This window comes from Triticum urartu, chromosome 1, assembly GCF_003073215.2.
Source record: "Triticum urartu cultivar G1812 chromosome 1, Tu2.1, whole genome shotgun sequence".
In the NCBI taxonomy this organism is placed as follows: domain Eukaryota; kingdom Viridiplantae; phylum Streptophyta; class Magnoliopsida; order Poales; family Poaceae; genus Triticum; species Triticum urartu.
This window is the reverse complement of record NC_053022.1, coordinates 526,004,746-526,018,344: the sequence shown is the minus strand read 5'-3', so window position 1 is coordinate 526,018,344 and position 13,599 is coordinate 526,004,746. Positions and strand designations below refer to the sequence as shown.

Here is a 13,599-nt window from a genome sequence, read left to right as displayed (position 1 = left end):
CAAGAGAAAAAAGTCAAAGTACGTTCTTTCACCCTTCCAGCAGATCGGTGGACGTAAACGTCCAAAGAAAAGTAAGTGTTATGTACTTTGTTTTGAAGATATTTCATTCCTTCCATGCACAATTTATTTACTCATTGTTTGATTATATTTTAGGTTTGTTTGGTATAAGAGACGTTCTGATTAATACCGATTACATTACTGAGGATCACATAGAGGCCGCGAAGGTTTATATCAAGACACTATCAGACTCGGCGAAGCTTAGTAGGAAAAAATGGTTGCATGGCGGTGTAAGTATTACAACAATTATATGAAGTTGTACATGTCATATTTAATTTTTTCTAAGAGGAGTATTGCTGTTATGTTATTTTCAGGTCATCAATAGTTATTGCAACCATATGCAGACCCATAATCCTCGTCCTGACCGTCACATTTTATCATCTTGGGTGTCACACTGGCTTATTCTTCGTGCTGAAGGAAAGGTTAAGAACTCTAAGCACCATTTTATGGAGCATTTCACAAACCAAACTAAAATGGTGTCTAGAGTTAATGAGGAGTATTTCATTACAGATAAGGTATTTCACATTTGTATGATCCTTCGTAGTACATAACTAATTGTGTGTCCAAGAACTTGACTAAACTTTGTTGTAGGCATACTTTCCTTTTCATGTGGAAGAAAGTCACTGGATAACAATTCTCATGCACAACAAGAAAAAAGAGTTTCAAATTTTAAATTCTACTGGTAAATGCAGCAAGTCAGTTCTTAAAAAAATAAGGCAGCTCGTAAGCTTCTTTCTTTACATGTAACAAGATAGATAGTAGTAAATAGTTATGTACTTCATATGAACTTCACATTTATATTTCAGAGGGCAGAAATAGCTAAAGATACCTTGGAGGTGAACTCCCTTGTACAAATGGAACATCCAGACGTATCTTCGTGGCCAATAAATGAGTATGATATGCCGTTACAAAAGGATGGGTATGTTCAACTGTTTAAGTTCTAAGTACTTCTCTTACACAGCAATGCCTGACTCGAGGTTTTTTATAGAGTTTCTTGTGGTCTGTTTGTGGTGAAATGCATTCAAAACTGGAACGGAGATGAATGGATATTTGAGTTTGATCAAGCTGAGGTGAATGCTTCAAGGGGACGCATTCTAGCTGAAATACTTTTTTCAGAGTGCAACACGATGGAAACTGTGAAAGAGAAGATTTTGCAGATCATGGACAAGAAATTAGTTTGTTGATGGGTTTTTGGCTACGAGAACATTCTTTTTCTTATTATCGCAACTAAATAAACGTGTCGTTGACGGCACTAGGAACAATTTTGATATTATGACATTTCTTATTGTAATGGGCATGATTATGCACGTCCGCAACTAAATAAAGGTGCCGTCGTCGGTACTAGCTACAATATTTATTTTCCAACTATATATGTTAAGCTGCTATTTGCTATATGCTTATGTGATGATGATGCCGCCGTCTGCTGGCTCGTAGAGTTTCATATAAATGGAGGCAGACGGCTGGCTTTATGTGCAATATTATTATGTGATGATAATGCCAGCCGCCGTTTGTTGGCTCTTAGATGCACATATAAATGCAGGCGGACGCCTCCTCGTTTGCTAAAAAAATTTGACTAGAAAAAAAACAGCCCGACCTTCCCTTGTGGACCCATGGACTGTGCATCCAACCCAAATCTAGCCGACAGGCGACTCGGGCGGTCGATGCGGACCCCATAAGGGCCCACAAGTAGGCCAACGGGGCTGACAGGAGCTTGTAACAAAGGAGTTCGAGAGAAACAGCCGACGCGGCTATTTAAACTGGTCGGTGCGCCCTTCCGTTGGCGAGGTGGGACTAAATAAGGCGATGCGGTCAATGCAACGCTGACGAGGCCCCATGTCGGCCCAGTACGACAGGCCCAGCCTCGCCCCTCCCCGGCCCAGTCACCGTCGCCTCGCGCGCCCAACGAAGGAGTTTAGTCCCACCTCGGAAGCTGACGAGGGTGAGGACCAGCTTAAATATGTCGGCGTGCTACACATGTCGAACTCCTCTGCTAGTACTGCTTGAAATCGCCGCCCTGTTGGACCTGGCTGCTGGGCCCTTGATGGGCTTTATATGGACCTCCCGAGTCGCCTCGTTGGCTTGATTTGGGTTGGGAATATATCCCAACTTGCGGTCCAGCTGCCGGTCGGGCATTTTTTGCACAACGATGGTCGGCTATGTTTTTTTGCACAAGACGGTCGGCCATGTTTTTTGCAACAGGTATAGTAACAAAAACCCAGCATATTAAAACTGCGAACTCTTTCACATAGCAGTACAAATAAGATGGCAATTCATTAAACAAATATGATGTGTCATATCACATATGTTCACATAAGTATTTTCATCACACATAAATAAATCGAGACATAAAGTTTTCTGCCACACAAGTACGAACAAGAAACAACATAGTTTATTCGGACTAGACTCGTGCGACCATTTTTATTCTTCCAACATAGCAAGATGCTTCTCTACGCCCAATTCCTGAACATAACATAAAAATATAGGTGAGAAAATATAGTTTGTAAAACCGAAGTACCAACATAACAAAAAATAAGAAGGTAGCATCTTACTTCTGGTTTTTTCGACATGTAGCCTTGTTATGATCTGGTAGACTACATAGACTGCACAAAGGACCACTTTTTTTCTCTGTAAAATCTTTTGGCCTACCATTCTTTGTAACATCGGGGCCCCCCTTTGACCGCCCCTTCTTAGGTGCACCCTTCGTCGAAACTTTCTCAGGATCACCAATACCAGGCTCAACTTGTTGCGCTTGACTTGCCTCCTTCTTAAGCTTAGCATACCTTCCACTTCCTATAAGTTCCTCCTCTGGTATCTTTTTCTGCGCTATTATGTTGTCCAGACACTTCATCAACTCGTCAAACAAGAAGGGATCATTTGCTGCAACATGAGCTGCCTCTGCGGTTTTTATGCTTATTTGACTATACCGGTCTCTCTCTAATGGCCCTGACCAACCCCATCCAAACATATCACTCTTCCGCTGCACAGGCAATCCATCTCTCGCATTTTTTGACAACCGATGAAGGACACAACACTTTGGTATTTCAGTTATGCTCAGATGATGAAGAACAAAAAGAATGTGTTTGCATGGCAGGCCTTTCCGAACCATCCTAAGACAACTGCATGTTATAATTTCTTCTGAGTTACCTGGTTCATAAACAACATTATACATGAACTTGTGGTTATCCTTCCATGTCACCATATATGTCTGACGCTCAATTCCCACGAGCGTCTCAAATATCTCCAGCTGACCCATCTTGTGCAAATCATCTTGCAGGATGTAAAAATTAGCAAGTGTGAATACTTTGGCGGCATGCTCCTCAAGTGCCTTATATTCAGTAACCGATGGTGGTTCTTTTTGGTGTGCCTCACAGTCATCGTACGCCTCATTCTCACACAGGCGAACTATACAGTTCTCATAATACACAACCAAATCAACTATTGTCATACCGTAGTCCAGGTGTAGGTGAAGGCAGGAGTTGAGGCTTTCGCTTCTCTGATTACTTCGCATACCAAGGAAAAAACCATCGGAAAGATATGAAGCTGCCCAAAGTCTCTTCTTCCTGTACATCCTGTCAAGCCACTCTTTAGTTCTATCCGTCTTCCACTTATTATAGAAAGCGGTCCATCTCTGCTCAAAGTTCGCTTGAGAGGTGGCATAGTATAGGAGCGATCTGAACTCATCCAGTAACTTGTAATGCAGGTGCCTCTGCATATTTTTCTCGATATGCCAGGAGCAAAGACGATGGAAAACATCTGAAAGCACAGTCTGAATAGCCCGGATCATTGCAGCGTCACCATCTGTGATTATTGACTTTGGCTTCACCTGACAGTTTGCCTTCATAAATGTCTGCAGCAGCCACACATATGACCCTTCCGTCTCGTCAGCAATTATGGCACATCCAAACACTGTGGTGCAACGGTGGTTGTTAACTCCGACAAAGTGGACGAACGGCATACCATATCTATTCATCTTATACGTGCTATCAAACACAACCACATCTCCGTAGTCCTGATAGTCCCTCCGCGACTGTGCATCACACCAAAACATACTCTTCAGTCGCCCTTCCTTGTCACGCACATACTCAAAAAAACTCAGGGTCCTTCTCCTTCCTGCTCCTCATAATGCCAACTGCCGTCTCTGCGTCACCTTTTGCGATGAGCTTCATTTTTTCTCTGCAACAAGGATTGTAAATATCCCTCCTGATAAGCCCGCACTTATCGTACGAACCGTATCTGCTGATAAAGTTGTCCATTATTATATGCTTTCTTATCCCGGCAGCTTCCAACGCCAATATCTCTGCCCTCGTGCCTTCTCCAATCCGTCTGTGAGACCACAGAAAACAAACCTCGTCGGGCCTAGCCATCACGTTGTTGTGATCATCCACGAATGACGCGACAAACCAAACACCACATTCTCTGTCCAGCTTCACCACCATATGTGCACCGCAATCGCAACGAGTCTCCGGTCTAAGCCTGCGCTTGCGGCCCTCCATGGTTATAAACTTGCTCTGCCTTCTACCTGCCCTGGAGCAAAGAAATCTCCGGTACCGTATCATTCCTGAAGCACCTCGTTTGACTTTCTGTTTTCTGATGCTAAACCCGTTCTCTTTGGCGTGATTGTTATAGAATATGTATGCATCACCTTGCGACCGAAAGGTCATAGCCATCACCTTCCAATGTGTATCCACCATTTGCTGCTGCCTTCGAGCCTCCTCAATGTCGATCTCCCCCTCATCGTGATCACCGCTAATACCATCTGACTCCTCCTACAAAATTCATATGAAAATGTATATGTTAACTACTATCATTTAATTCATAATATTCATCGATGTACAACATCTATCTACGAACCTGGCTCAAGTTATCCGCCAATGATTCCTATAAACTATTTTCCACATTCTCAACATCCACATCTTCCTGCAAATTTGTATACATAGAGAAATAGTTAGCCATGCCATACATTGCAGGTTCAAAGATGAAATCAAAATATACGGCACTTACGTTTTCACTATTTGCGCCATGTTCATTATGATCAAAATCCTCCGGAGGCAAGATATCAAATGACGACACGGAATCGTTGTCGCTGCTGTCATCATATTCATTAAAAATATCGTTATCATTCCGAGTCGCCTTATTAGTACCATTATCATCCCCCGTCAATGCGGTTTGTTCATCCATGACAACACGCCTAACTGACCAAACTGCATAACATTGTGAATTCATCACGTGTTAAGTTTGTACCGTGGATCATGCCCAAGTGCAACTCTATCTGCCTACAACATGCGGTCGTCCGGGGAGGCGCCGCTGCGACGGCATGTTTACTCAACCATAAACCCTAGATCACTATGTGTGACTCATATCATCTAGCATGCTAGGTTTAGACAAGGAGATTAGATGGCAAACCTTCGGCCGCGGAGTAGACAACGGCGACGTGCAACACAAGGGTTAGATGGAAGACGGCAGCGACGTGGAAGACGAGGGCCGCGGTGTAGACGTCGCCGACGTAGGTCGACGCAGGGCCGGATCCGCGGCGTGCGGACGACAGCGTGGTCAGTCGCAGCCGACAAGCCGGCCGACGGCGACGTGCAAGACAAGGGTTAGATGGAAAACGGCGGCGACGTGGAAGACGAGGGCCGCGGTGTAGACGTCGCCAGCGTAGGTCGACGCCGGACGGATCCGCGGCGACGTTCAGATGCAGCGTCGGATGGGGTTCAGTCGGCGGCGATCGCACAGTTGGAAACTGGGCGTGATCAACGTGCGTGATCGTCGGGCGGGCGAGAAGATCGTGCAGTTGACTTTTTTCCTCTACACGTGCGGCGGTTTTTTTATTCGTCAAGGTATACGGACGTCGGTCTATACGGTATGATAGGAGGTGGGCATACGTTTCTTCCGTATGACCATTATGTCCTTCTATATTTTGTTGGGGGGGTCTACCGAAGCAAGGCCCTTCATACGGTCCACTATACTGGTCCCATAAAAACGTAGTAGTACTCGCCACAACCCAAAAAAATTATCAAACGGAAATAACTCACAAGCCTGTGATAGTTGGTGGGCCAGAAACAATGTAGCTACAACGCAATCCATTCCAGGCGAAATTGGTGGGCGCGCAAGGATCGCCCATCCAGTTCTTTTTCACCTGGTACTTGTCTCTGATGTTCGTCATGGCAGAAACTATAGCATTTCTTGGTAGCAACACATAAAAGAAACCATTTAGGCTCCGGGATCTATATAGAGAAATACTGAAATAGTATAGCTTCATGAATCATGCACATGCATCTTAACACGGCCACTTACTTTGGCTTGAGATGAGCAATGTGAACGATGATTTTGGTTTCACTTTAGTTAAATGGAACGGAGGGGAGAACCCTTTAAAAAAATGCATAACCGCTTACCTTCCAAGGTGCCTGTGGCTATTTCGGTGGCGGAGATTACAGAGAAGATCTCGAAAGCATTGAGGATGGGCAAGAGTGTGGATTTGGCTGGGGCCTCCAATGAGAAGATATATTCGTTGGAGTGGTCGGGTTTTTCATTGTAGAGGACACACGTCTCGAGATACTTCAGCTCAACAGGTTTTGTTGTGTCCCAGAGAATGTCATTGAGCTTGACGTAGAACTCGCGAAAGGTGTCGTTGGGAAGGAGATCCAGCTCTGCCATGTACTCCCTCCGTTTTTATTTAGTCTGCATATTAGGTTTGACCGAAGTCAAACTTTATAAAATTTGACCAACTTTATAGAAAAAATTATAAGCATTTACCATAACAAATCTATATGGTGTGTTAGTACATTCAATAATGAATCTAATAGTATTGATTTGTTATTGTATATATTAATATTTTTGTTTATAAACTTAGTCAAAGTTTACAAAGCTTGACTTTTTACCAAAACTAATATGCGGACTAAATAAAAACGGAAGGAGTACATAACGAAGACGTACCTAAATATAATTTTGATTACGGAAACTTCCATTGAAGTGTCTAATTAGCATGCAAGCTTCCATTGAAGTGTCACAATAAATACATAGAGAAGTAAATGGAGTCTCGCTGTGGGGTATTATAAGAGCATGGTTAATAGAGTAGTACAGTCAGTTGATGGCTATATGATGTTGACATGTCATCTATAGCCAAGGTTATAGCCGGCACGTACAATAGTAAGATGTTAAGAAGTGCTATTTTATTAATGCATGGTCCACGTCCCACTCTCACATAGTGCCTAGGAGAACGTGTTGCAGCCGGCTCTTATTCTGTAGCCAGCTTCTCTTCTGTTCCCTCCATGTCAGCAGAAATATAATATTTTAACTCTTATAACCCGCTTACATAAGCTTATTGTACCTGCTCTAAGAGATAGAATAATATATCCTTGCTTAGTTGGAGGAGAGAGAAGAGAAGCGGTCTCTTGGTTAGTAGCCAGATGCAACACGAGACCCAAGACGCTTTGTGAGGATGTAAGGTGGACCAACTATTGATAAACTAGTATATATTTAAAACTTACTATTGTACTCCCTCCGTTTCTTTTTACTCCGCATATAAGATTTGGTCAAAGTCAAACTACACAAAGTTTGACTAAATTTATATAAAAAAATATGAACATCTACAGTACTAAAACTATATAGTATGAAAATACGTTTTATGGTGTATCTGATAATATTGATTTCGTATTTTGTGAATGTTTATATTTTTTAATATAAAGTTACTCAAACTCTAAAAAGCTTGACTTTGACAAAATCTTATATGCGGACTAAAAAGAAATGGAGGGAGTACATGCCAGCTAAGAGGTCGACTGTAGATGACATGACAACTTTTTATAGGCGACCATTGGCTGTATTATTAACCATGCTCGAAACCTCATGCAGTGCCAACTAGGTTATTGCTGACATGCTATACAGTATTAATTGAAGAAAGAGTGGATACTACTCTCTCCGTCTTGGTTTATTGGTTTTTGTTGTATTTTGTGTCAAAATTTGATCTTAGATTTAGCTAAAAAATGTTATCCATGTCATAAAAAATTATATTATTGAATTCCTATTAATTTGAACATAGTTTTTAATGATACTATTTTTTGTGACATGCATTAAAATTTTGTTAATTAAATTTATAGTCAAAATTTGGCATAAAATACTAAAGGGACCAATAAACCAGAACGGAGAAAGTAGTATCATATACACAATGAAGTGATATCTAAAATACATTAGTGTTCATCATGAATACTCATAATAATAAATGGGATCATCAAATATTAACATATGATACTATGCACTACGAAGATTATCATAAATACAAATGAAATACGAATGTATGACTCTCTCTCAAATGTGAATAGCGTCAATAGCCTCATCGGTATTGCTGGTGATGCTAGTGGACAGCATGCTTCCCTTCGCAATAAATACACAGAGAAAAAATCGAAGAGAAAGGAGATGGATTTGGCCCCACGGCTATCTAAAAGAGTGAGTAGTCAGTAGAGTACTGTACGCACCTGGGCGCTGGATCTTTGGTGCTGGGCTCTGCTTCCCAAGTGAAAATGGGCGTGGAGGAGTTGATGGACATTATATGCCGGTCTGCATGACGGCCGACGGCACCTCGAAAAAGTCAGTGACGTTGTTGTGCACCTTGTTGGTCGTTGATATCGGCAACCACTCAGGCCTTGCAGACCATTCGACCCATATACGGTCGTGTGGATCGTCAGGGTACCTGATCCATCGGGAGATTAGCCACTCCCCATCTTACTAATTATTGATGAATACTTCACATACGCTGCACCATGATTATTACCTAATGGATTCATCAGAGCCAACGTTGGCCCTGAAGGCGAGAACCAATGCCTGTGACTTGCCCGATTGCGGGTAGAGCTTGTTCTTCAAAGGCCTCACCTCAAGGCTAGAGATGAACGGCGTCCCGGAGCCGGTGTTGATGAGGCACACCTGCACGGAGTCACTGGAGATGACTGTAATGATCTCAGCGATCTCCGGCTTGTCGCCGTATTCGATTGTCACGGTCTGCCAGTAGTTGACGTCTATGTGGATATCGAAGATAGGCCACATGTTGAGGCCATCGTAGTTGCCGTGCATAAACTTAGCCCGGATGAGGTACTTGAGCCCGGCCACGAGGGACCGGAGCGTGTAGCAGTTCCGCACGCCGTCGGGGAAGCTGCGGACGTTGCCCCAGCTCTTTCCCGCCTTGTACTCCGGGGAGATGTTGCGGTTGGTGCCGGCATCGATGAAACCGGCGTCTGGGACATAGGGGAGCTTGGTCGTGTCGTCCAAGTAGCCCGTCTCCCGCGGGAGACCGCAATCTATGCTTATGAAACTTGCATATGAACACATCGCCAATGGTGGAGACTGATCAATGAAGCAAACAACAGAGGCCGATTGATGAAGCAATGTTTGCGCAGAGCAATACTTGCAAACTTATACATGATGTGCTCACCTAAGCTATCGACCTGGCCATGGACTTGAAGAATGCCGCCGGCGACTCTGAGAAGAAGCAGCAACAGATACCGGGCCGCCATGTCTCTTAGCTCTTGGCGGTGGTGCCTCAATCGCGCAGGTGCCATCGGCTACACACTAGGACACAATATTTGTATGTACGTCTAACAGCAGTTTTCAGTATATATAATTATATATAAACTTAAGTAGTATGTGCAGTGCAGCGCACCTACCCAGCAGGGGAAGATCACATGGGGCCGCGGTGGGTTGACCTGCATACAATGCAAGTCAGTCAACCTCCTTGCTGGGCTCACAGGGTGGGCTCGTGGCCAGGGACGCCTCCCACCCGGATCGAGTTTAATTGAAAGGAATCGTGGACTTTTGACTGTTTCTTGCGCGATTTTCGCGGTGGCCAGCTCGTTGCCTCGTGCCCATGCACGTTACAGCCTCAGAGTTTTTTAGCACTAGTGCTCTGGACATGCGGTGACTTTTGCACCGTTTCTGTTCCGTGGCTGGACAGAGTCATCGCCCACGAAGAGTCTACTGCTCCCCTCGTTTCCAAATATAGGCCTTTTTAAAGATTTTAATACAAACTACATAAATATATAAATATATTTTAATGTAGATTCGCTCATTTTGCTTGGCATGTGGTCCATATTAGAATGTCTAAAAAGGCTTATATTTAGGAACAGAGGAAATACTACGTAACATGTGTGCATGTGATCTTCTTTTTTTTTTAGACAAGGCAATGTAAACCTTATCATGATGTTTGCGGATCATTGCTTTATATATAAAGTGAAGCGAAAGTCTTTTTCGATATATAAAATCTAGAATGTTTTTGTTGGGCTCGGATGCACAGCACTAAAGTGGCAACTAGCAGGGAAACCACACGAGCCAGTGCGTGGGCTACAGGCATATATAGAAACAAACAAGCCCACGATCCTCCGGACTCGATGGGGTCACTAGCTAGCCATGGGCCACATGGCACGGCCGCGTGGCTGGTTGGTCTCATGCGTGTCGCTCGGTGCACATCGATCTTGGCACGGGAGCAACTAATGAGCGGGTACTCCAGGGACTTTTTAGGGAGCCCTCTCAAAAGTCACTTTGGGTGGTCTGGGAGTGTCTCACATGATGCACTTTTAGCCGCCGCCACGTGCTGCGCTCTGGGCACTTTCTTTGAATTTTTCCTGCGGTTTTTAGATGATTCTCCTTCCTTCCTCTTCTCGCGCGTTTTTTGGCTTCTAGGTTTTTCCTAGGTTTCGGACCCAAAAATATTCTCCAAAAAATGTGCGAAAAATGCATTTTTATTTTTTTTACCTTCCGTGAGAAGCACGGATTTACTTCTCGTGGAGGCACGGATTTGCTTTCACGGGAGGCACAGTTGTGCCTGTCGGAAAAGGGAAAGAACGCGTTCATTTTCCTTCCGTAAGAGGCACGAATTTACTTCTCGTGAAGACACGGATTTGCTTTCGCGAGAGGCACAATCATGCCTCTTGGAAAGGAATAAAACACTTTTTTTTTGTTTCGCGGGAGGCACGGATTTAATTCTCGTGAAGGCACAAATTTGCTTTCGTGAGAGGCACAGACGTGCGACGTGCCTCTTCCGAAAGGAAAAAAACGTGCTCCCGGTTCAGGTTTTTTTCGTCTGGTTTTTTCGTGAAAAAAAGTTTGTCGAACCTGTGGGATCTAGTTTTGAAAATCTTGATGCGAGGAATACAACAGTGAAAATGATTCAAGATTTGGACGCGTGATTAAAGAAATAAAACGTTTTGAATAAACGAATCTATGAAAACAAATGAAAACTTCCGGGTTGTGACAAATGACACGCGTGCAGTTTACCACTTGTTACAACATGGAGCGAAGTGATCTTTGCAAAGAGTATTTCTTAATTAGTGATTTCGATTTGGCGTTGCTTAGTGTGCCACGTTGGCCCGCTTCGCACACATCGTTCCTATGTGGAGCAGCAAACCGACAGCCCAAACCTTATCCCTCAAAATAAAAAGTGAAGTGTATCTCTGGACACCCCCTCAAAACAAAAATATCCACAAGGACACTACTGCAAATTCTATAAAAATGACACTTTCTTTTCTTTTTGGAAATAAACAATGACACTTTCAATATTGACGTGTGATAGTTCAAAGTGAACAGTGTTCGTCAAGTGGTCAGTGCAGCCTTGGTAGCACAGCGAGAAGTGGATGAGGCAGAGAGTGAGTAGAGACCGGCAGAGTCAGAGAAAGATCAAGACAACAGTGAGTACGGCAACAAGAACAACCCCAAGGACACGGCAAGGAAGAAAGTGGTGCAGTACAACCCCAAGGACGCGGCAAGGAAGAAAGTGGTGCAGCGCCCAGTGTACTTCATCAGCTCCCTAGTACTCCTACACTAAGACTATGTTTGGATGTTGATATTGGGCCTCGGAATTAGATATTGGCATTGGTCTGGCCTGAATGTCGTTGTTTGGATGGCTGTGGCATTCGGGATTGGAAACGAGCTCGAATATCGGCCCGACCGCGGCAAATTGTGCGCATGCCCTTCTCCAATTCGGACCCCCAGCGCTCGATATTGCCTTGCATTCGCTAGCAAGAGCCCCTCCCCGCCAAACATACCTCTTCGTTCCCGCTCGAGGAAAGGCAAGAGGCGCGAGCGACGGCGCGATTGAGGTACTCCAACAGCGGCGCAGGTGAGATCCCTCCCCCTCCTCCCTCCTCCCCCCTTGTCTTCCCCGTCCTTCTCTATCCCCGGCGAGGCTCCGTTTGTCCCCATCCTGCTCCCTCCTCGTGCCAATCCTCAACCCCCTCCCCCGTCTCACCAGCCATGGCGGCCAAGGTGCTCCCTCCCCGTGGCGCGGCGGCGGAGGCTGTCTTTTGCCTACCGTGGCAAGCGCCCCCCTCGCCCCCCCCCTTCTTGAACCCCTATCTCGACCGGCCCCATGGTATCTTCTCACCCCCTCATCTAGAACCCTAGAAATCTTCTCTGATCCCCAATTTCTCTGCGTCTTGCAGGTCACTTGGTGGGTGTATGGATCCTTCTCAGCAGCCCGATTCAAGGTATGTGATGTTCATAGGTGTGTGTGATGTTGATCTAAATCTGTCTAGATGTTTGTCTTCTCAAAGATTAGAAATTGTAGGTGTTTTAGATCTGTATTGCTGTTACAATCAATAATTATGTTTGTGGTGCATCTTTTATTCTGTTCTAGCAGGTCTTCATAGTTGCAACTTGCTGTGCTAATTTATTGTGTGATGTTCGCTTCATAAAATGCTCAGTTTTATTGATTGAAAAGCTGTATAAATGATTGATGGCTAATAACTAAATTATTGTGTAGTTCCATACTATCAGATCAAGTAGACATGATTTCATACATAACTGAAGAGAACAAAAGGAGAAAGAGGAAAAGGATAATCTTGACAGAACTTTACTTCGAATCGGTACTTCTTGGAATGGCATACCTTATTTCACAGAGAGCACCTCGTGGATTAGGTAGTTTTAGTGATGATGAGAACAAGCACACACTTAGGAAGTATTTGTTGAAAGATATGTATGATGGCTCAGAAGTGGCATGCTATGATCAGCTACGTTTAACAAAAATAAATTTCCATGATTTGTGCATCATGTTGCGTGAGAGGTGTGGTCTACTTGATAGTGTGTATGTGGCTGTGGAAGAAAAGGTTGCGATGTTCTTGTTAGTAGTGGGTCATGGTCTGAAAATGAGGTTGCTTCGAGGCACATACAAGCGGTCTTTGGGAACTATAAGTACTCACTTTTCCGAAGTGTTAAGAGCCATTCTATCTATGCATGGGGAGTTCATTAAGCTTCCAGATGCTAATGTTCAACCTCCCGATGATTACAAATGGAAGTGGTTTGGTGATGCACTAGGAGCATTAGATGGCTGTCATGTAGATGTTTCCGTTCCCGTACCTTCCCAAGGGAGGTACAGGAATAGAAAGCAAGCTGTCACTACCAACATGCTCGGTGTGGTGGACTGGAATATGAAATTTCTATATGTCTTACCTGGCTGGGAAGGTTCCGCTTCAGACTCTAGAGTCCTACGCGACTCCATGAGAACTAATCGCCAAGATGCATTTGTTGTACCTAATGGTATGGCTTTTTCTCTTGGCATCTTGTTCT

General features: G+C 44.2%; 1 protein-coding gene across 3 annotated transcripts; it reads right to left on the bottom strand.

Moving 5' to 3' along the window:
• Positions 1 to 2,315: 2,315 nt before the first annotated feature.
• On the bottom strand, positions 2,316 to 9,617 carry LOC125525543 (leucine-rich repeat receptor-like serine/threonine-protein kinase At2g14510). 3 transcript variants are annotated; one of them, XM_048690564.1, is made up of 7 exons: positions 9,476 to 9,617; positions 8,822 to 9,387; positions 8,526 to 8,740; positions 5,059 to 6,735; positions 4,909 to 4,974; positions 2,607 to 4,823; positions 2,316 to 2,517 (listed from the first exon to the last, which is right to left on the bottom strand). In XM_048690564.1, exons 2-3 carry the CDS (start codon positions 9,370 to 9,372, stop codon positions 8,596 to 8,598), a joined length of 696 nt encoding a protein of 231 aa, XP_048546521.1. In that variant the 5' UTR covers positions 9,373 to 9,387; positions 9,476 to 9,617; the 3' UTR covers positions 2,316 to 2,517; positions 2,607 to 4,823; positions 4,909 to 4,974; positions 5,059 to 6,735; positions 8,526 to 8,595. The 3 variants fall into 3 exon arrangements, with proteins under 3 accessions (XP_048546521.1, XP_048546518.1, XP_048546511.1); XM_048690561.1 differs by having other exon boundaries at positions 5,059 to 8,740; XM_048690554.1 differs by lacking the exons at positions 8,822 to 9,387; positions 9,476 to 9,617 and having other exon boundaries at positions 5,059 to 8,600.
• Positions 9,618 to 13,599: the final 3,982 nt, after the last annotated feature.

What these genes read in the sequence shown, in the direction of transcription:
- LOC125525543 (XM_048690554.1), bottom strand. Translation starts at nt 4,105, where the DNA reads ATGTTTTGGTGTGATGCACAGTCGCGGAGGGACTATCAGGACTACGGA.